General features: G+C 36.7%; 1 protein-coding gene across 1 annotated transcript; it reads right to left on the minus strand.

The window, feature by feature from the left end:
- Positions 1–12,732: 12,732 nt before the first annotated feature.
- On the minus strand, positions 12,733–21,254 carry lgi2a (leucine-rich repeat LGI family, member 2a). The gene is made up of 8 exons (XM_052147806.1): positions 21,000–21,254; positions 19,891–19,962; positions 18,186–18,257; positions 17,749–17,820; positions 17,567–17,638; positions 17,135–17,304; positions 15,288–15,452; positions 12,733–15,038 (listed from the first exon to the last, which is right to left on the minus strand). Exons 1-8 carry the CDS (start codon positions 21,230–21,232, stop codon positions 14,221–14,223), a joined length of 1,674 nt encoding a protein of 557 aa, XP_052003766.1. The 5' UTR covers positions 21,233–21,254; the 3' UTR covers positions 12,733–14,220.
- Positions 21,255–21,725: the final 471 nt, after the last annotated feature.

Raw genomic sequence — 21,725 nt, forward strand, 5'->3', positions numbered from 1 at the left:
GCTAATTTGTAATATAATAAAACAAACACAGACATAAAAGAAGGATAAATTATAAAACAAGCGCAATATAAGCTAAAAGTCAATGTGAACCAATATATGTTAAATAACCAAATTTATAATGACATGTCTGCAGCAGCCCTGCCCACTGTAGTAACCTACATTTTACACTAGTCGTCGCTTGATCATCAAATATTTGCCTTCAGGCGGCTGCTCAACCACACCCGTCCAAAGATTAGCTCCTCTAGCCAACTTTTAGAAAAGAGCTATACGTGTCCAAATGTTCAGGATTACTGTGCAGAGTTCATATTAAAATGTCTCTGCACACACGCACACACACACAAGATTTTTAAGATGGTGAGGTAGATGAGGAAGACCTTGGCAGAAACTAGGCTAAAACAGCTTTGGAAGCCTTCCTCCTTAAAGGAGTAGTGCAACCGAAAATTAAAATTACCTTATAATTTACTCACCCTCATGCCAACCCAGGTGTAAATAACTTTCGTTCTTCAGCAGAACACGCAATAGTAATATTAAATACAAGTGAATGGTGACCAAAAGCTCCAAAAAGCACATGAAAGCAGCATAAAAGCATTCTGTATGACTAGTGTTTTAATCCATGAGTTCTGAAGCAATCCAATCGGTTTTAGATGAAAACAGACAAACTTTTTCACAATAAATCTACACATTAACGGTCTCCTTGGCAATCAAGATTTCAAGCTCGATTACACTTCCTAGTGCTCTGTGCATGTGTCAAATACTAGGAAGTGAAATCAAGTTTGAAATCATGATTTTGCCAAGAGACTGACATGGCAAAATGTACAGTAAGATAGCAGTTACATTTTAGTCTGTTCTTACCCAGAACTGATTGATTCGCTTTAGAAGACATGGATTAAACCACTAGAGTCTTATGGATTGCTTTGATACTGCCTAAATGTGCTTTTTTGGAGCTTCAAAATGTCCTTGCATTGTATGTACCTAGAGAGCGGAGATATTCTGAACTATTCCTTTATGCTGGCACACATTTAAACACATTTATACAAACCAAATAGACTATCTGTACGCTAAACATGTTGTTTTTTCATTAATGAAGTAAACAAGAATAAACAGTGAATTGTATCAGCTGATTATTTATTGTAGCAAAGCATTTTACAAAATATCCATCCAGTAGATGGTGTAAACAATTTAAGGAAAATATAGGATAAAATACATAATATGTAAGAAATACAATCATTCTAGTCTACAATTAGGTCAAAACAATTAGGTTAAAATCTTATCTTAAAATGTTGCTATTATTTAGAATTTCTGTTCATATAATTGACTGCATATTCTCAGGAAACCTCTCAGGAAATTGTAATTCTCAATTGCACATACAGTGTGTATAAATATATGTATACATACACACACTGTGTGTGTGTGTGTGTGTGTGTGTGTGTGTGTGTGTGTGTGTGTGTGTGTGTGTGTGTGTGTGTGTGTGTGTGTGTGTGATTACAAGGCACATGGAAAATTAGTGATACTAATCAGAATACTCGTTTATCTATTCAAATTATAAGCATGAATTCCAAACTTACTTTATAGGGTTGAAATAATGCATGGTATTTAGGTTTAATAACAATAAATGACTTCTTGGTACTTTACAAGTGTGTATAACTGCAACCTAAGTTCCATTTACAAGAGGCAGAATCAAAACGCATACTGAATCCAGACAGGACAAAAATCAAACATGTGAAAATGAGCTGAAGAACATTTTCAGTCTCTGCCTGGAGTTCAATCCTCTCTTCTTGGCCCACCTGAACACTCTCAGTCATCATGGAATACAACTGTCAGGTTGATGTCCTCTGCATCGTTTGTGGAAAAAAACTAAACAAAATATGACCTGACACAAACAATTTCACACAATGAGTGGAAATGCTTCATGTTGTATGTAACTTACTAATGCTCATGCAGGTTGCGCATAAAATGTATCAGGCCCAGAATGTTCTTTCCATCCAGTTTCTGAACAAGATCAGGGCTTAACTAAAGAAGAAAAAAAAAAAAAGCATTTAATTGTTGCCTAGATCCATTAAAACAAACAGTCTGATAAAGAGAGATTTTTCATTAAAAAGACTAAGGCTGACTGTGAATGTAATTAAATAGTGATGACAGAATCACAGACAATGACAAGACTTAACCTGGCCCGTGAAAGCAGATCTCTTAAAGAAATTAATTGCTCAGAAAAATAATCTTTAAAAAACTGGCATGCAATGCAGAACACATATAATCAATATTTTAATATGTACTGTATGTCTACATAGAGTACATACTTATTTAAAGTTAGACTTACTTTAGTTTTCCATTCAGAAAAGGTTTTCCCTTTCTTGTCATTATACTGATTATGGGGAATTACACATTTTGATGTCTGTGCCCTATGGTCAAGGTTCCATCTCTGAGTTGAGTTCTTCTCGACTCGCTCCTGACCAAGTTTACTTCAACAAGATTATTTTAGCTAAATATGAACACTGAAGGAGTAATGACCCATTGAGCCATGCTGATGTTTTGCATTAAATGTCACCCCTGGAGATATTGTTTCACTTATTGCGCTGATTTAAACCTGTCATCAGTCCAGAAGAAGGGGTGTGCAAGAGTCTGCTCCACAGTTGGTCTGTCCTTTGGATTTTTATTAATCATCCACTTAACAAGATCTTTCGCCACATAATCATCCAGTTGTTTCATTGAGTGTTTTCCATCTAAAATATTGGACTCACATCTGGCACCTTTGCCAAATGGATGGTCCTCTCTAGAGAGAATGTAGTACACTAACATCCCAGCAACCTTAAAGCAGGTCACAATGTTACCATAAATGTAACTTTACTGAATTTTCACAAGACAGGTCTTTCCAGCATGAAACATATTGTTTTCATAAGTTGATGATCATTAACAGCTCACCTGAATGTCAGAACTCCTTTTGTACCCACTGTCCCCCTCCTCGTCTATGGTTACCTTTGCTTTCCAGCATTTAGTTCCAGCAATACTTGTTCGTAAAATGGATTCACCCTGTTTTAGTCGGCGACTTATGCCAAAATCAGCCAATCTAGCTTTTACTTTTACATCTATAAAAGAGGAAAGTCCACAATTCTTTCAAGAATAAACTAGGATCTATTTAATTTAATTATAGCTTTATATGCTGCAGCAGCTCGGGTAGCTCTTACCAATTAAATCATTCTGGGGTTTGATATCCCAATGGAGCACTTTGGTTTCCTGGCTGTATATAACCTTTAAGCTGCAGAGCACTTCCTTCACAAGCTTCTTCAAAACATCAGCCCTTTCAGCACTGTCAGCTGGAAATGTTTTTCAATATATTCTTCCAGTGTGTACTCACAAAGCTGAAGGACAAGGTATCCAAAATGTTCATCTTCTGCAAAGTCTACATATCGTACAATGGAGGGACTGTCAAGTTCTGGAATTCATAAAAATTCCTCTTAATTTTTGGTAATTAGACTTAACCATTCGTTTCACAGCTACTTCTACCGTCATCCCTCAAAACAAGATAAACTTCTGTTCCTTCACTTACTTTAGCTATACAAAATGTAGGGTCAAGAACAAGAGAAAGACTTGCCAGTCTATATGCCTTAATGTTATCCCTAATATCAATGTTAGAGAGCTTTTCAAGCTTAGACCTCCAATGAAGGCTGGCTTGATGCCACCTTCTTGGATTTGCTGGATTCTCCAGTACTGTGAATGGCTCCACACTTGAATTTTCTCCATAATGGGATCAGTTTCTGGAAATGATTGTCCCTCTCTGTTTTGTTGTTCACCTTTTTCCGATACAACTTCTTGCTTGTTTATCTTTTTTGTGCTCATTAAAAGAGGTGCATTCTCCATATATGGTTCATGTCTAAGAGATGAGTTCAGGTTGCGTAGTTTGTTTTTTGTAGCTTCACCCAACCTTATGTCTGCATCATCTAGTACTGTTTCTGGAACTGAAGACAAACTGGAGACATGTTCTGGGTCAAACTGATGAATATCAGCAAACAAGGAATAGGTCAAAATTCCAATTTCACTTGAATACTCATGATGTGTTAGTGGTATTAGACCTTTACATTTACATTCATTCATTTGGCAGACGCTTTTATCCAAAGCGACTTACAAAAGAGGAAAACATAAGCGAATCATCTTAAGGAGACAGTGGTACGAAAAGTGCCATGTTACAAAGTTTAACTATCATCAGAGTAGTATACAAAACAGATTTAAGTGCAACAAGAAATGTAAATAATAATAATTATTTTTTTATTTAATTTTTTATTGACCGGTTAAGTGCTTTTTGAAAAGATGTGTTTTTAGCCGTTTTTTGAAGATAGAGAGTGAGTTAGCTTCCCGGATTGAGTTGGGAGGGTCATTCCACCACCGTGGTATGATGAAACTGAAAATCCGAGAAAGTGTTTTGGTGCCTCTTTGTTTTGGTACAACAAGGCGACGTTCCTTGGCCGACCGCAGGCTTCTGGTGGGAACGTAGCTCTGCATAAATGTTTTTAGGTATGCTGGAACAGACCCAGTGACTGTTTTGTATGCCAGCATCAGGGCCTTGAATTTAGTACGTGCATGAACCAGCAGCCAGTGGAGAGAGACAAAGAGTGGTGTAACATGTGCTCTCGTTCATTAAAGACCAGACGTGCTGCTGCATTCTGGATCATTTGGAGCGGTCTAATAGCACATGCAGGAAGGCCTGCAATGAGAGCGTTACAGTAGTCCAGTCTAGACAAGTTTTTATGACAAGTGACTGAACGAGCAGTTGTGTGGCACGTACAGAGAGGAAGGGTCTTATCTTCCTGATATTGTAGAGTGTAAATCTACATGATCTTGCAGTCTTTGAAATGTGGTCTGTGAAATTTAGCTCGTCATCAATGGTTACCCCTAGATTTCTGACCGTTTTGGAAGGTGAAACTGTAGTTGGACCCAGCTGCACCGTGATATTGTGTTCAACAGCAGGGTTGGCTGGAAAGACAAGGAGTTCGGTCTTGGCTGGCTTGAGTTGAAGGTGGTGTTCCTTCATCCAGGCTGAGATGTCTGCCAGACAGGCAGCGATTTGAGCGGTCACTGTGGTGTCGTTGGGCTGGAAAGACAAGTAGAGTTGCGTGTCATCAGCGTAGCAGTGGTAAGAGAAACCATGTGACTGGATGATGGGTCCCAGTGATGTTGTGTATATGGAGAATAGAAGTGGCCCAAGCACTGATCCCTGAGGTACCCCAATAAGTAACTGATGTGGCTTGGATACCTCCCCTCTCCAGGCTACCTCAAAGGATCTTTCTGAGATATAAGAGTTGAACCAGTCAAGCACAGTTCCAGTGATGCCCAGTTTAGAGAGGGTAGAGAGTAGGATCTGATGGTTGACTGTGTCAAAGGCAGCAGAAAGGTCCAGCAGAATCAGAACGGATGATCTGGATTCAGCTTTCGCCTGTCTCAGCGACTCAGTGACAGACAGCAGGGCAGTCTCAGTGGAGTGTCCACTTTTGAGAGGAGTTTAGAGACCTCAGTGTCAGTTAAAGGAGAGAACATAGAGAAAGAAGAGTTGCATACAGGAGCCAGGTGTTTGACAGGGTGTGGTGCAGTGAATGTATTGCTGATGGCTGTAACCTTATTAGTAAAAAATGTGGTGAAGATATCTGCTGTCAGTGATGTGTCAGGTGGTGGAGGGGGAGGGCAGAGAAGTGTGTTGAATGTTCTAAACAAGCTACGAGTGTCTGTGGTGCTGTTGATCTTGGTCTGGTAATATGAAGTTTTTGCAGTTTTAACGTTATTTGAAAAAGTTGCAAGCAGAAGCTGATATTTACCTAGATCAGCTGGACCTTTGCATAACATCTCATGGACAGACCTGTCTGTATGCATATTTAGTTCAGAGGTCTTCTGCATCAGGGCACCGAGTAGTTTTAGTTTTAAAAGAAGCATTTCTTCTTGGATTTTTCAAGTAGGCCTACTGACAAGTTCTGCACACTGTTTATTATGATTGGCACAAGCTCACAGACCTGAAGACAGATGCTTTTGCTAACACATAAAACAGCATATAGACAGATCCGCGTAGTCAGCCAATGTTCTTGAGGTATTCTTGTAAAGCATTCAGTGACTCCCTTGATGTATATTTCTCCATTCATCTTTTAACCACTTGATGGCACTCTGACCATACTTCTCTGCACATGGACCAATTACACTAAAGTATCTATCGAACAGAATTGTATGAAATTCAGGGTGCTCTTTAAAAAAAAAATTCTCAAAGAATTTGAAAACTTCTCTCTGGATGTATTTTGTGACAGCATGAGTAAAAGAGAGAAATATCTGCTTTAACAAAAATGTCCCTCTCTATCGAAAATCGATTGACCATGTTGTCCACTTTTTTTATCAAGTGCTGGATTCCTTCCATAGTTCCATACAGCTGAAGCTCCAGCTTCTACTTGTGCTTTCACCATGTCTTCACGGCCATAATCAACAGCGTATTGAAATGGAGTAAAATTTGCCTTCTGAATTAGCTTTTGCTGCAAGTATTCATTTCACAATAATCATTGGAACTCCAGCTGTAATTGCAGAAGCGGAGCTAGTCCGTTTGGTGAGTGTTTTTTGGGATCAGCGGGTACTACATAATTATATTTTTGTTTATTTACGTGTTTTATTAGTGTAAAATAAGCTTAATACTGTAGCTTGATAATTTTGACCCCTTCAGTTTGGATCTGAAGTCACATAAAAAAAAAGAAAACTCTATATCATAGATATTCACCATAGATAATCTAATCAATTAGGATTAAAAACAACAAACAAGCAAGAAGCTTGAGCATAAAAATGATGGATAAAATAACCACATAAAACTTACTTTTTGTGTGCCATGTCCTTACAAAAAAAAAAAAAAAAAAAAATCAACCATGGTCTTTTATTAATTGTATACACCTTGTGTGGAATTTAAACTTACATCTTCCTTGTTCTTAGACAGAGCATGTAATCTATAAGGATGCTATGAGACAATGCGTTTGAGTTAGGTCATTTGTAGCATCTGTAACAAACACAGAAGACTAACATTTCATTAGAATTAAAACATTTGTTCAAATAAGGAGATAGTAAGTTGACTGCTTACCGTCTTGGTGCTACAGACCCTGTCCAATTTAGTATACCATATTTTCAGTAAGGCATTTTCATCATTAATCACCTTTAGGTGGGAACTCAAACCATACCTGTCCAAAGATCTTCTTCAACAAACTTTTACAAATATTTCTAAGTGGCCAAGTGTTCTGATTCATAGTATACACGTTCCTGTGCATGGAAACGAAAGAAAGCCCAACAGATAGAGATGCAGATAAATTGGCCAGGGTTATACAGTTTAGCTATACACAAAGTCAAGAAACAGATAGCTAAAAGTAAAAAAAAAAAAAAAAAAAAGTACAGAGAAAGTGTGGATACAATGCAGTGGATACAACTTCAATGAAATTTAAACTTCTTACTTGGAAGAACAAATAACTAATTTTGAATAAAATGTAAAAAAAAAAACATGGGCATTAATAGGGAGTTTTATAAAAAGTTATATATTCAAAATGAAAACTCTCACAAATATAATATTATTTATTGATAGAAATAACAGTAGGTGGTTGTGTTCATAAAGACATAAAAAATGCAACAAACATAGGTTATGTTACCCCATTTTCAAAATATAACTAGACAGTCATAAAATTTGCCTTTCACTTCTAGAATATAACATAAAACTCGTTAGAAATTAGTAGTTTTTTGCTTTAGCGCTCTCCGTAGTACCTCAGTGGTATGTCTATGGGTACGAGCACAGCATCTTGGGGGCGAGCTTTTTGAGAACGCGCGTTTCCTTCGCCGTTTGGACGGGGGCGTGGCTAGGGGGTAACAGAATCCGGAAACAGACTTCGACACAACACCGGCAAAACACCAAAGCAAAAAAGAATATAGATTGTTGTAACGCCTTGAAATATGATCATTTTTAAGTATTTTTGTATTTATTTTGTAATTAGATATGTTTTTGATTTGAATATATATTTAGTATATAGTTCTTAATTTTTGTGTTATATTGTTGTTTATTATATTTATTTATTTATTTGTAATCATTTATATTAATATTATTGTTATTTTTAATGATTTTTTTGTGCTATTATTGTTATTTTGTATTTGATTATTGTGTGATTTGATACACACAAAAAAACACAACACCGGCAAACTGTTGTGTTAGATTTGACAGATTAGACGATTAAACGAAAGTAGCCTACGACACCAAACCATCAAACATTTTCTTAGCTATAATAATTATATGAGTTAATAACATTCCTGTAACAATGTTCACTATGAATGTTTGTCTGCAAAGCCGTGAGTTGAAATTATCTCCTCAGTCCAGTCAGCTCTGTTGATGGCTTTAAACCACAGCCATCTACATCTACGAGAACCCTCGAAATAATTTTTTAACAATGGAATCCGATTAAAGTTGACTGTTTGCGCACGGTTTCTGCCACCATTTCCGTGTGTGACGTAAGCGGCGAAGTTCTTCTACTTATGAGTTTTATTGGCAAATTATTTATTTTAAGATATTGAAATAAGATTCGATAACACTCATTTTCTGGGCTCTTTTGAATCAGATTCCTTCCTTCATATTTCTGACAATGGTTTCTTCTTGCCCACAGTAGTTGCATCTACCTGTATTACGTTGACCTATTTTGAATAGTGTACTGTTTAGTCCAGTGTGTCAAAAAATCTGAGTCTTGATGTAATCTCTCCTCTCTCCTGTTCTTTCCTGCACACCTCATCTCTCCCACTTTCCTTTGAATTATATAGAACCATTGTCCTTTCCTTTCTTCCTCCCATTGCTTTTGCCACCTTTCCTTCACTATTTGCTTAATAATACTCTTGATTTCTGTCCTGCTAAGGCTAACTATCAAATCAGTATGCAATTTTTTTTGTGTCTTCCATTGCCAGCTTATATGCCATATCATTTCCTTTTATACCAATATGTGCATTTACCCATAAATATTACTGTAAGTCCCATCATATGAATTCTGTATAACGTTTGTTGTATTTCTATCAAAATGTCTGGACTGCTGTCTCAATGACTGTACTGTAAACTGGCTAGTGATGAGTGTGAGTCTGAACAAAGGATTGCTCTCAATGGTCTTGCATCCTCTATCCACTGTACTGCTAACAATATTGCAAGCATTTCTCCTGTATAAACTGATAGTCCTTCACTGACCCTTTTAATGAGATGTGAAACTCAGGAACAATAAATGCTACTATTTTATTAACTATACTCTTTGAGTGCAATTGTGTAGATCTGGACATAACTGCAGTAATCCTTGTTGTTCTTTTCTAATATTGTAAAATCTATTGTGGCATCAGGAAATATCCAAGGTTGTATTGTTGGTAATGAGACTTTCCCCAAAAAGGTTTTAAAGTATCTTGTGTTGGGTGTCTTGACTATGACCCTGTAAATTAACCCAGTAATTCAGTGATAGCTGTATCCTTCTCATGTATAATGCCATTTGTCCCATATCTACCTGTAATGCTTTTGGGCTTGTTTTAAATGCAACTGTACATACTCTCAAAGCCTGAAATTGTATATTAGGCTTATCTAAAGTTTTGAGAGATGTGTCTGCGGGTGATCCCCACATCATAATCTAATACTGATCTAATTAATCCACTGTATATGGCCCTCAAAGCAGTCCTGTCTGCCCCCTACCCCCATTCGCTTCTGACTAAACACCTCATAACATTTAGTACTTTCTAACATTTGTACAATATTTTCTGAATATGTACTACCCATGTAAATCTTTCATCAAACCATAACCCTAGAAACGTAAAGAGCTTCACTCTTTTCAATTCTTGGTTATATCATTTTATTTTTACCTCACTACCGATTATTTTCCTTATGAAGAACATTGTCTTTGTCAATGACAACATTTTAACCCCAATTTATATGACCATTCATCTATTTTCGTGATAGACTCTTGCAGTTTCTTTACAATGAATTCCATATTTCTTCCCCTCTTCCAAATTGCTCTATTATCCGCAAAAAGCGAAAACCCCATCCCATTCTCTATTTCCATAAATGTACAATTTATCATTATGGAGAATAATAAAGGGCTTACTATGCTTCCTTGAGGTGTTCCATTTTCAACAAGAAATGTTCCTGATTTTGTCTTCCTTGTAAAAAGTATTTAATCCATCTATATATTTGACCTTTGATACCTAATTTACAAAGTCTGATTAATAATCCGTTCCACATCATATCGTATGCCTTCTCCATATCAAAGAAGATGGCCACTGCACTTTCTCTGTTTATTTGTGCTTTTCTTATTTCATGTTCTAAACATAAAGCTGGATCCATGTTTTTTCTTCCTCTCCAAAAGCCATTCTAGTATTTGGAAATATATCCTTTTTTTCTATTTAATGTTAACCTTTCATTTATCATTTTCTCCATTATTTTGCAGATGTTGGATGTTAAAGCAATTGGTCTATAATTCCCTGGGTTTATGCAATCTTTTCCTGGTTTGCGTATTGGAATTACAACAGCTTCCTTCCACATTTATGGTCATTTCCCTTCCTCCCAAACTTTATTATATAGTTCCAGTAAAATATTTTTGGATGATTCACTGAGATGGTTTATCATTATGTAACCAATCTGATCCTTGCCCAGTGCTGGCATCTTCATTCTGTAATATATTTTCCCTTATATATTTTCCCGTAGTTTCCCTTTCTCTTTTCCCCTCTTCACTAATATTGTCTGAACTGTGATTTTTGACAATTTTTTTTGCCTGTATCTCTGCTTTCTCCTCATCTCTCACTGCTGTTGTTTCACCATCGTTTAGGACTGTGTACCCATACTCTCCTTTAATCCCATTCTTTCTTTTATCATTATGATACTCCTTCCATTGGCCTGCATCCTTTTATATTCAATAAGATTCTGAAAACTTTAATTCCTTTTCAACATTTTAAAGGGTTTATTTCGAGACTTAATTGCTTTTTCACATTCTTTTGTCCACCATGGTACAATCTTTTTGTGCTTAGCTCCCTTCTTCTGCATAGACTGCTTTGCAGCCTCTGGAATAGCTTTGCTAACAGCATCATTTAAATTATCAACATTTCCATTAATATAATTTTTTTGCATTTCTTGGTCACTAACAGGCTATACCTAAATATCTCCCAATCTGAAAATCCATCTCTGTAAACCTCCTGTATCATATTCTTCTAAACTCAGGCCTACTTCTATCACTATCGGATAATGGTCACTTCCTACAGTTGTTCCTCTAAATACTTCCCATGAGCAAACACCTGCCAATGAGTCTGACACTAGTTTGAGATCAGTGGCCGATTCTGTACCTGTTCTGATGTTAATTCTTGTACCACTTCCATCATTTAGGCATACTAGATTTTTAATCTCCATTAATTCTTCAATTGAATGTCATATGTTGTATTACAATCAAGAAACCAGCGTATTTTCTTACATTTATCCTGTATTCCTGACTTTTAGAATAAAGAGAAGATCGTTGAAAATATTTGAAAGTTACGAAAAAAAAGGTAGCTTTCAATTCGTATTAAAGCCAGTAAACTGATTTTCATGGAAGGGCTTGGGTCAGTTTTGCCGGGACAATCCAAAGGATGTGATATTCATGTGCACTTCCGAGAGCCTTCTACTGAATCCCATCTGGCTAAGTGGGAACGTGATCGAGGAAAAACTAGAGTGAACATCGGCAGGGCATTTGATTCCTGGAGGGAACTTGTTTGGTTTTGGGAATCAAAACCGACCCTGAATTGGTGTTGTTCTTATTGGACAGGTAAGCTTGCATAACTGCAAAGCATGTGAAATATAGTGCCATAAGGATTTAACTTTTTAAGTTCACACATTGGCAAAAAATGGCAAATATTACATGAAAATTGTTACACGCTGCACCTTTAAGGATTATTTTAAATTCCTCTTTCACAACCTTTTTCCGAATAACTCTACTGCCTTCATCTAAACTCTTCTCAGCTCCTTTTACAGCTTTGAACTTCCTTCATCTCGCCTGTTTTTTCCCTTTCCTCGTCCTTTTCCACTAGACACCGGAGTCCAGTTATCAAAATCCATATCATCATCTTCATCCACTACCTCAGTCGCCATTCTGAACCGGTCACAAACCAGTTTATGCCAACCGCCAAGTCCAGAAGTTCGACACACATGTTTGTGTTCCCTTCTCTGTAGATCTATTCCAACTCCCAGCTCAAGCAACAGATTCTTCTGGAACTGTCACACAATCAAGCGGTGACGTTACCAAAGGATTTGTCTATACCGGTGTAATTTTGGAGTGCACACTTTAACCGGGCTCCCCTCGGGAAGAGATATCAGCTGTGATCACCCTGGTGATCACAAGGCTTAGCCTACCTTGATATCGTGGTGCAGACTTCAAAGAGCCATTTTAATTCTGAAAATTACTACTTTAATGTGCTATCGAGGAAGTTAAACCTCTCAAACAGCTGGACAGCCCCGACATTATTCAGCACTGACGAGGAAAAGAGACAAATGCATGTGCATTTAAATAAAGGTTTTTGAAATTACACATCATCACCTGGCATTGTTTGCCTCCACATATATCTAAAGATTTCATGAAAGAAAAACTATATCTGTTATGGAGTGGGAAAAAAATATTTTCACTAGCATATTCTCAACTAGTAAAATGAGTAAAGTGCTCTACTCATGGGTACAGTCAGAATATAACAACTAGTCCAATAGAAATAAGGTGTTAATTAAATTTATTTTGAATTCACATATTATCTTAAAGTAAAAAATTCACTGTTGAATTCAAAAGGTTTCAGATGCTTGGATTATGCAAATTGTACAAATTATGCATGTAAACAATAAACATGTAACAAAATATACACTCACTGAGCACTTTATTAGGAACACTATGCTCCTAATAAAGTGCCCGACATGGTCTTCTGCTGTTGTAGCCCATTTGCCTCAAGGTTTGATGTGTTCAGTACAATTGTACAGAGCTATCTGAGTTACCGTAGCCTTTCTGTCAGCTCAAACCAGTCTGGCCATTCTCCGTTGACCTCTCTCATCAACAAGGGGTTTCTGTCCGCAGAACTGCTGCTCACTGGATGTTTTTTGTTTTTGGCACCATTCAGAGTACATTCTAGAGACTGTTGTGTGTGGAAATCCCAGGAGATCAGCAGTTACAGAAATACTCAAACCAGCCCATCTGGCACAAACAATCATGCCACGGTCGAAATCACAGATATCACATTTTATCCCCATTCTGATAGATGATGTGAACATTAACGGAAGCTCCTGACCCGTATCTGCATGATTTTATGCATTGTACTGCTGCCACATGATTGGTTGATGAGATAATCACATGAATGAGTAGGTGTACAGGTCTTCCTAATAAAATGATCAGTGAGTGTATAAACAATATAATATGTGCAATTTATAATATATTAGATTAAGACATCATATTTATTGATGGAATTCATTAAATTTGAAAAATGAATGATGAAATATATAATTCTTTTTAAATTAATAACTTCATAATACACCAAGTTAGAAGGTCCCCTGTAAAATTAACACCATTAGCAGAGAGATAATGTAATTAATCTGTCAACAAAATGGCCATTGTAAATAAAATATATCCATATGTATCGATTTTGAAACTAATCAAAATCAGAATCGAAAGCTTGTGAATCAGAATCGAATTGGGAAATCTGTATCAGTAAACAGCCCTAGGTAAGGTCTTTAATGTTCCTAAATTTAATAGAACTGCATTTGCCATCTGTATGTCTATTTCAAATGTTATTTGCATGCCTGCTCTGAAAATTTAGCTTTTTTAATTTTATTTTATTTATTTATTTGCAGCCATATCATGCATGATATAAGCAACAGACTTTTAAAATGTTATATATTGATATAAAGAGTGATTTAGATACAGATAACAAGTGCAACTCTTTTCAGCAGTCCATGCACCAAGTTTGGAAGAAATGTCTGATTTATTGGGGCTGTGGAATTGTTGTATTTAATATATAACCATTCTAATATGGTATAGCAAAAAAGGTCAGGGCCCTCCAAGAATCAATGTAAAATGACATATGAAGTCCTAATTTACTGTAAGCCTGATAATGCCATAATATGGTTCTCAGACCTTCCTTGTCACAACACCCAGAAAAATCTCCATCTACAAGAGGGCAGTGCTGAGCACAAATTTGCTCCAACCTATACTGTGTCCACATCAGCACTCAAAGGCTCAGATCAATGATGATATGCTCAAAGATCTGTGTGCTGCCTTTGAAACTGGAGGCAAATACAAAGTCCCTCCGGTCAGTGGAGACCACAGTGAAGGAACGTGGAGCCTGGATATAGACTTCCTTGAAACGCTCAAATTTCTTCAGCTCAGCATCCCACAGATAGACCTGTGAAAATGTATAATCACTTCCGAGAGCCAGATAGTACCTCTCTTTGAAGGAAAAAGGCTGTAGGATCATGGATCCCCTTGATGGGAGGGCCTGAACCTCAGAGAACTCTTTAGCAGTCCAATGCAAGACTTTGGAGTCACCAATGTATCTCGTCATCGCCAGATACAGCTCCTCTTTGATCCAGAAGGCCTTGACAGCGACTGCATCCTCCATGTTGGGGATCTCCCCCTGCAAGGCAAATTTCTGAGAGCTCTTGCTCCACTGGTAGATGACTGGAACTTGGGAACGGCTCGCTAGGATAAGATGCGCCTTGCCGTCCAAATTCACAAATTCTGCATCAGTATCCCGAAACCATTCATGGAGGGACTGGTAGGAGTAGAAGCCCTTGTCGTTCCATTTGTAGAGTGTGGATAGACCAGCCTTAGAGCTGTCAGCGATGATGAAGAACCAGTCAGTGCCAATCTGGAAGGCCTCAATATCATTTGGCTTGGAGATCTTAGACACCTCAATGTCCTGGAATTTTGTGAACTTGCTTTGGTCCTCATCAAATTTATAGATGTGAGAGCCACCAAAGAGCTGAGCGACAATTACAAAGACCTGGTCCTGGATAATCACAGACTTGCAGCCAACAATAGACTGACCTGAGATTAATGAAAAGAGATACAGATTAAACAAAAGAAGACATTTTTGAAAGGTAAAATGTGTAACATCTTTATTTTAGCCAAAAAGAACCAAAACATTGAGCCAGGAGTTGATAGTTCGGACTACTCAAACAGTCCGTTTACATTCTTTGTGAAAATCAACTTTAGAATGGCTTTTTTTCTTCTTCTAATTGTTTATCTTGTGCCAAATGCACACTATTTCCCATAATTTCATTAACACGACTGTACCTGTGATGTTGTCATAACTTCTGAAGTTCATCTCGATGTGGTCCCATTGGAGCAACATGCAGCTCTCTATGTTGGGAGCAGCAATGGCCACATACACATCATTCTTGTGGGAGAATGTGTCCACAGACAAAGACTCAGTAGAAACAGCGTGGAGGGGGATAAAATCTGGCCAGTTGAACATAAGGCAAAAACAGATCTTAGTCATTTTATTTTGGCTCACATAACTTTATCATTAGTGGTGCTGAACTTGTTTAATGGAAACCCTAAAAAGATACGCAAGAAGTCTATTCTTTGCAAGACATGAAAAAACGTCCATTAGGAATATTTAAAAAGGCTGTAAAAATTCACATTTCCTTTTCTTCAGCACTTTGAGAACTTTTTAATAAAAAAAGCTATATATAGCAAACAAATAAGTCTATATACTTTGAGTACAGAAGTATATTGTGTGTTCCAAGAACTTAAATGAATAGTTCACCCAATAATGTCATTTGCTGTCATTTTTTAATCACCCTCATAACATTGTAAACCCCTATGCTGTTATTGTTTTTACATGAAACACAAAAGGAGAAATTTTGAACAACATAGCTCATAGTGATTTCTGTTAAATATGCAAAGAAAACAACATAAAAATCTGATCTTTAATATCATTAAATAATAATAATAATAATAATAATTCCTTGCATTTATATAGCGCTTTTCTAGGCACTCAAAGCGCTTTACATAGTATAGGGGGAATCTCCTCAACCACCACCAGTGTGCAGCATCCACCTGGATGATGCGACGGCAGCCATAGTGCGCCAGAACGCCCACCACACACCAGCTATTGGTGGAGAGGAGAGAGTATAGTTATGTAGCCAATTCAGGGATGGAGATTAATACGATGCCATGGTAGATAGGGGCCAATAGGTGGTATTTGGCCAGGACACCGGGGTTACACCCCTACTCTTTACAAGAAGTGTCCTGGGATTTTTAATGACCACAGAGAGTCAGGACCTCGGTTTAACATCTCATCCGAAGGATGGTGCCATTAAAGTACTCCATACAACTAATACATTATATTCCTATAAGTCTTCTGAAGTCGGACGATAGCTTTGTCTGAGGAACATATCATATTTCTACAGATACAGAGTATAGTCATAATCTCCCAAAAATATTTTAGCCTAGTTTTAAGATTTACTCATTTCAATTGTATAACACATTTCTATCCAATTCCATCCAGTCTTTAACAGAATAACTTTCAAACATTTTTAATTTAAAAGTTATATTCATTTAAAGGTGCACTCAGCAGATGCGGGGCTAGAATGGTGGCACGGGTTGAAAAATGCTTCGCCACCCAACTTGCCACCCCAACTCAGACCCCGCTGGCGTCCTGGAGACGGTGCGCAACGGCTTAATTATTGCGCATGGTCCATAACAACATTCCACCCATGTCTGTCAGACGTAATCCTCTGCAAGACGATACCACAGTCATAGCCATGATTACTTTAATCCATGAGTGAAAGTGTAAAATAACAATGTTAATGAGATTAAGCGAGTAATGGCATAGCATCCCCCATGTAGAATAAAACAGCTTTTATAAGGTTACTGATATGACTGGAGTCTTCATGATTTCATATATTTATTGGAAAATTTGCACCTTTAATTTAATATTTTTTTTTTTATATGTGTTATGAAATTGAAATGCACAAATCTTAAAAATAGACATTTATTTTATGAGTAATAATGACAGAATTTTCATTTTTGGATGAACTATTCCTTTCACAAAGAAAACACTGGCTGAGTTTTATAGGCATGCACACATTCATACACAAATAAGCAAGTACGCACCCACACAAAAGTTGTCATACCTGTGGAGATGCACTCATTATGCAAGCTTGCCATGTCATTGAGCCGTTTACCCTTCATCTCCTCAGGGCCGGCACAGAGAACGTCTGATACAGTGGCATTAGTGCTCTTTAGCCACATCATCAGCCATTTCGCTCGGCAATCACACTCAAAAGCATTGCCCCTCAGGTCTCTGCAAGGATAAAAAAATCGAAATCATTAGTGAATTGTTAAAAGCATTTTTTATGTAAAAGCATACATTTTATAGTATTAATAAATACAGTATAACAGCAACAATAATAATAGTTATATACATTTTTATACAATGTAGATTTCTTTGTAGGCTTAAACTGACCATCCTACATTCATCTAAGTACTGTGCATGATCTACAATGGACAACAACTTACACACACACACTGAGTAATTATTTGCATTTACAGAAGCTTAAACTCACAGCTCTATTAATGAGTCCAGATCAATAAATAGATCTCGTGGCAAAGCTTTAATCTTGTTATTTGCCAAAGACCTGTAAGGATATAGCAACATTGTATAGTAAAGTGAAGAACAATACAAACAATTGGTAAAGGGTTGTTAAAAAAATATTATTATGATTATAATACAAAGCAACTGACGTACAGATGAGTCAAATCCCTAAGTCCTCTGAAAGAATATTTTGACGTTGTCTCAATCTTGTTGTTTTCAACAAACCTAGTGCATAAGGAGAAAATGGAGACTGAAAGAGTTGAAGGATTGGTGGGAAAAATAAAATAAAGCAACCTATCTGTTAGACTGTGTAAATTAAATACAAATAAATTACAATGAAATGAACATTTACATCATCAATGCATGATAAATAAATATTGTTCATTATGTAAACAGGCACAAATACAAAAGTAACAGGTGTTTGTATCTGAAAATCTCTTGCTCTCACATAAAACATTCACTTAAATCACATACAATAGACATCCCATTGCTACAGCAACAATACTGTAACAGACATCTCCATTATAAGGTTTTAAAATAGTTAAATACCTGTTAAAGGATAAGAAAGACCATAGTGATAACACACTTACAGGTACTCCAGGTGTGCAAGACCAGCAAATGCATCGTCCCTAATTGTAGTGAGTGCATTGGAGTTAAGCAACCTGTCAAGTGATATACAGACAGAATGTTATAATGACAAGTCAGGCTGTGTATTTACATCGCAGTGATGTTTAAAATACAATCTGTAATAAACACTGTTTATTAAAAGTTTGATTATGTGCATTCCAAAGCTGTCTCTGATCAAACTACAGCATATAAAACTTGCAATCTCACCATTATCTCCATCTATGGATGGGGCTAGCATAGATCTATCTATTTCCCTATGTCAGTATATTAAACGGCTGACATCATGAAAGCATCCAATGACAGCTACTGTATGTAAAAGAGTCACTGTGTTCCACCGGGCTGCAGAACATACTGTACCTCAGAATAAAATGCAAGGGGAGGAACACTGTCAATAACTGCGAGGAAGTGTGCCCGAACTAGTAAAATAGCTAGGTGCTAAGTTAAAAATCTGTCTTTAAATCAGTCCAATTTTAGCTATCTAAAAGAAAACATACATTTTTAAGTGTTTAGTCGAGTACACTGGATTCTAATGGTACATCACTAAAGCATCAAAGACTGAGAAAAGGTGGTGAACAAAATCGTTTAATATAATTACCATGCCTGTAAAGAAAAATTATTTAAACTTTAAGGGCAAAATGCATGCCTTGAAAAATGTAAGAATATGTTATGTTCCAACCTTGACCATTCTTTCAATGATCCTGAACAAGGGCCAAAATATAAAGTTATACAGTATCAGTAGAACAGATCATTTAATTCTGAATAATAATAATAATAATAAATAAATAAATAATATAATATAATATAATATATATATATATATATATAGACTGACACTTCTAATTTCCTCAAGAAAATAAAACCAATCCCTTTCTGAGGTTATGCATCACTAGTATTAGGCTCTAGTCCCACAAGGCATCTTCATGGGGCATCTAAATAATGAGCATCTACCAGGATCCACTGTGGTGGCCTGGTGGGTGTTGCCTGGCGTTATTATTATTATTATTATTTGGAGGGTTTAAAGGCAGAAAGATGAAGCTTATAATTTTATTGAAACACTTGTACATATTGTTGTATAAATCGTTGTTTAACGTTTACGGATTGACCATATTTACTTCCATTGCAAGTGCCTCACTGTAAGCCAGATTTGTGCTTTTTTTAAAGAAATTGTATTTTTGCGATTATTAACATTAAGACACAAATACTGTTGATTGAGCTTGACTGGTTTAGAACCTGGAATATAAACACTGAAGTAAGCCACAAAAAAGTACCAAAATTCACTTTTTGGGCATTGTTTACAATGGCAAAACCATGTCTTTGGGGGGCAAGATATCACTATAACACAATGCACATTAATACAGTAATCATACAGTACCATGCTATTATCATCTGACAGCTTCACTGTACCACCACAGTACTTTTTTTATTTTTATAAGGGTAACGGAGGGATTGCAGCTCACATGGTGGTTCAAAAACTAACCTTTTTGTCTCTCAAACTAATTAGGTACATTTTGAGATTGACTAACCAACATGATGGAAGTTTTAGGAGGTTCAACAGTAGTGAAATGGAAAGTGTATGATGGTTTCCACAGAGAATCAATATCAAGGCATTTGAGGCATACTCTACCATAAAAGAGTGAACATTTGCTTAGTCAGATGTATTCCACTTACAGTAACTGTAAGGACGGCGTGTGTGCGAACATCGCCTCCTTGACCTCAGAGAAGGTACCATTCACAATACTCCTGCAAAAGCAAACATCATACATTGGAGACATTCAATGCAAGCTTGATAATATTTCCTAACAAAACCTTGTAACATAGATTATAATAGCAATATAATAGCAAAATAGCTGAATTTGAGGCATGTTGGTCTTGAAAATGCTTTATAGGTTACAACGAGGCTAAAGGCACTTTTGATTTTATTTTCTCCCAAAACACTAAATAGTAAAAAAAATAAAATAGCTCAGTACTTTACTTACCATCTGTTTGTCAATATACACAGCAAAATATTCCTGATCCATGACGCCTTTGCCTGCAATGTCTAAAGTTGGATTTTCAGGTAATTTGATCTAATATTTAAATCTTTTTTTTTTATATGTATATTGCAAATTTATGTAGATAATGAGAATTCCTGAAATGATCACATTTATTTTGAGACAAATTACTTATTTATAATTTTCAGTTTTGTTCAAGGTGCTAAAATCAAAAGTTTTCATTAACTGTCCAGTAAGTGAAAGGATAGTATTTGGGGTAAAAATCCCCCCTGCTGCAGGGGCTAAAGGTCCCCCAAAAAGCCAATTATTTTTCTTAAGTGGGGTGACTAAATTTGTTATTAATAAACAAATGTTCAAAGTGGGCTCCCGTTGACTGATCACATAACAATGGAGATGAATCTGTTTATAAAATAGCTGAGATGTTATAAAATGCAAAATGTTATGGAAATTAATAAAAAAAACACACTATATCACTTAACCCCCCTTAGGGGCCTTTTACCCCAATTGTGTGGGGTAAAAGGCTCCCTCAAATGAACCTTCCGTTATAATTTCTTTTCACACAAATTATGTCGCTCCATCAATATTCAATAAAAATATTGGCCTATGTATTTTTTTTCCAATCTTGATACACTTTAAGACCAGAATTTTTTTTACATTTTCTTTAGAAGGTGTGCCTTTGGCTCCGTTGTCACTACTCCCCATCAAAGCTTTAGATCCAAAGTGAATATGAAGCCACGTATTAAGAAATAGCAGAGATATTTAATGAAGAAGCATATGCAGACTTACAGTGAACTGATATCGTTGGGTATGAATCGAGGGACATTAGAGGACCCGACGCAAATAATAGACTCCTTGGAGCAGCTACAGGGGGACGGGCATTTAAAAACCTTTTTCCCCGTGTTTCCAGACGGGACCAGACATATTAATACCGCCGATATAATCACGCAGTTTTTGACGATGGTCCGCATCTTGTTTGTCAGGTTCGCATGTGTGAATCCGGAGAAGATCGCCGTCGCCATTCACCCTGCAGCATGAAATGCAGCACTGAAGCTCTTGACATCAGCAATTCAGCTGCAGTTCTCTCTTCAGTTATTTATTTATTAGGGCGCCCAATAACGGCGAACTATGGTTAAACAGCCTCTGTGGGCCAAAGCAATTATTTTATTTTTTTTAAGCTATGAATGTGCTTTATTCGTTGCAAATATCCAGACAGAGATCCTGCAATATTATCAGAATTTGATTAGCCTACTACGAGACTTATCTCTATCCTACCAAATAAATGTGAATATTTAATTTCGCAACCATTTTTAGTGAAGTCTGTAAAAGATGAAGAGACTTCTGCTGTTGCAATTTACTATCAGCACCATGGACAGGTCGCCCAGGCTTAGGGTTGCCACTTTTGAAGTAGGCCTATTAAAATAAGGGACACTTAAATTCCTTCATCGGTCTTTGACGTGATTGCATTCATACATTGTTTGATCTTACTGAACATTTATATATAAAATAGTTTTA

The sequence above is a fragment of the Xyrauchen texanus genome, chromosome 2 (genome assembly GCF_025860055.1).
Source record: "Xyrauchen texanus isolate HMW12.3.18 chromosome 2, RBS_HiC_50CHRs, whole genome shotgun sequence".
Lineage (NCBI taxonomy): Eukaryota > Metazoa > Chordata > Actinopteri > Cypriniformes > Catostomidae > Xyrauchen > Xyrauchen texanus.

Excerpts from the sequence above, each read along its gene's own strand:
- lgi2a (XM_052147806.1), bottom strand. The coding sequence starts at position 21,232 with ATGGCGACGGCGATCTTCTCCGGATTCACACATGCGAACCTGACAAAC. Across the intron at positions 18,258-19,890 it reads ACGCCGTCCTTACAGTTACT|GTTGCTTAACTCCAATGCAC; the intron begins GTAAGTGGAATA and ends ATCACTTGACAG. Across the intron at positions 17,639-17,748 it reads CTTAGGGATTTGACTCATCT|GTCTTTGGCAAATAACAAGA; the intron begins GTACGTCAGTTG and ends ATATCCTTACAG.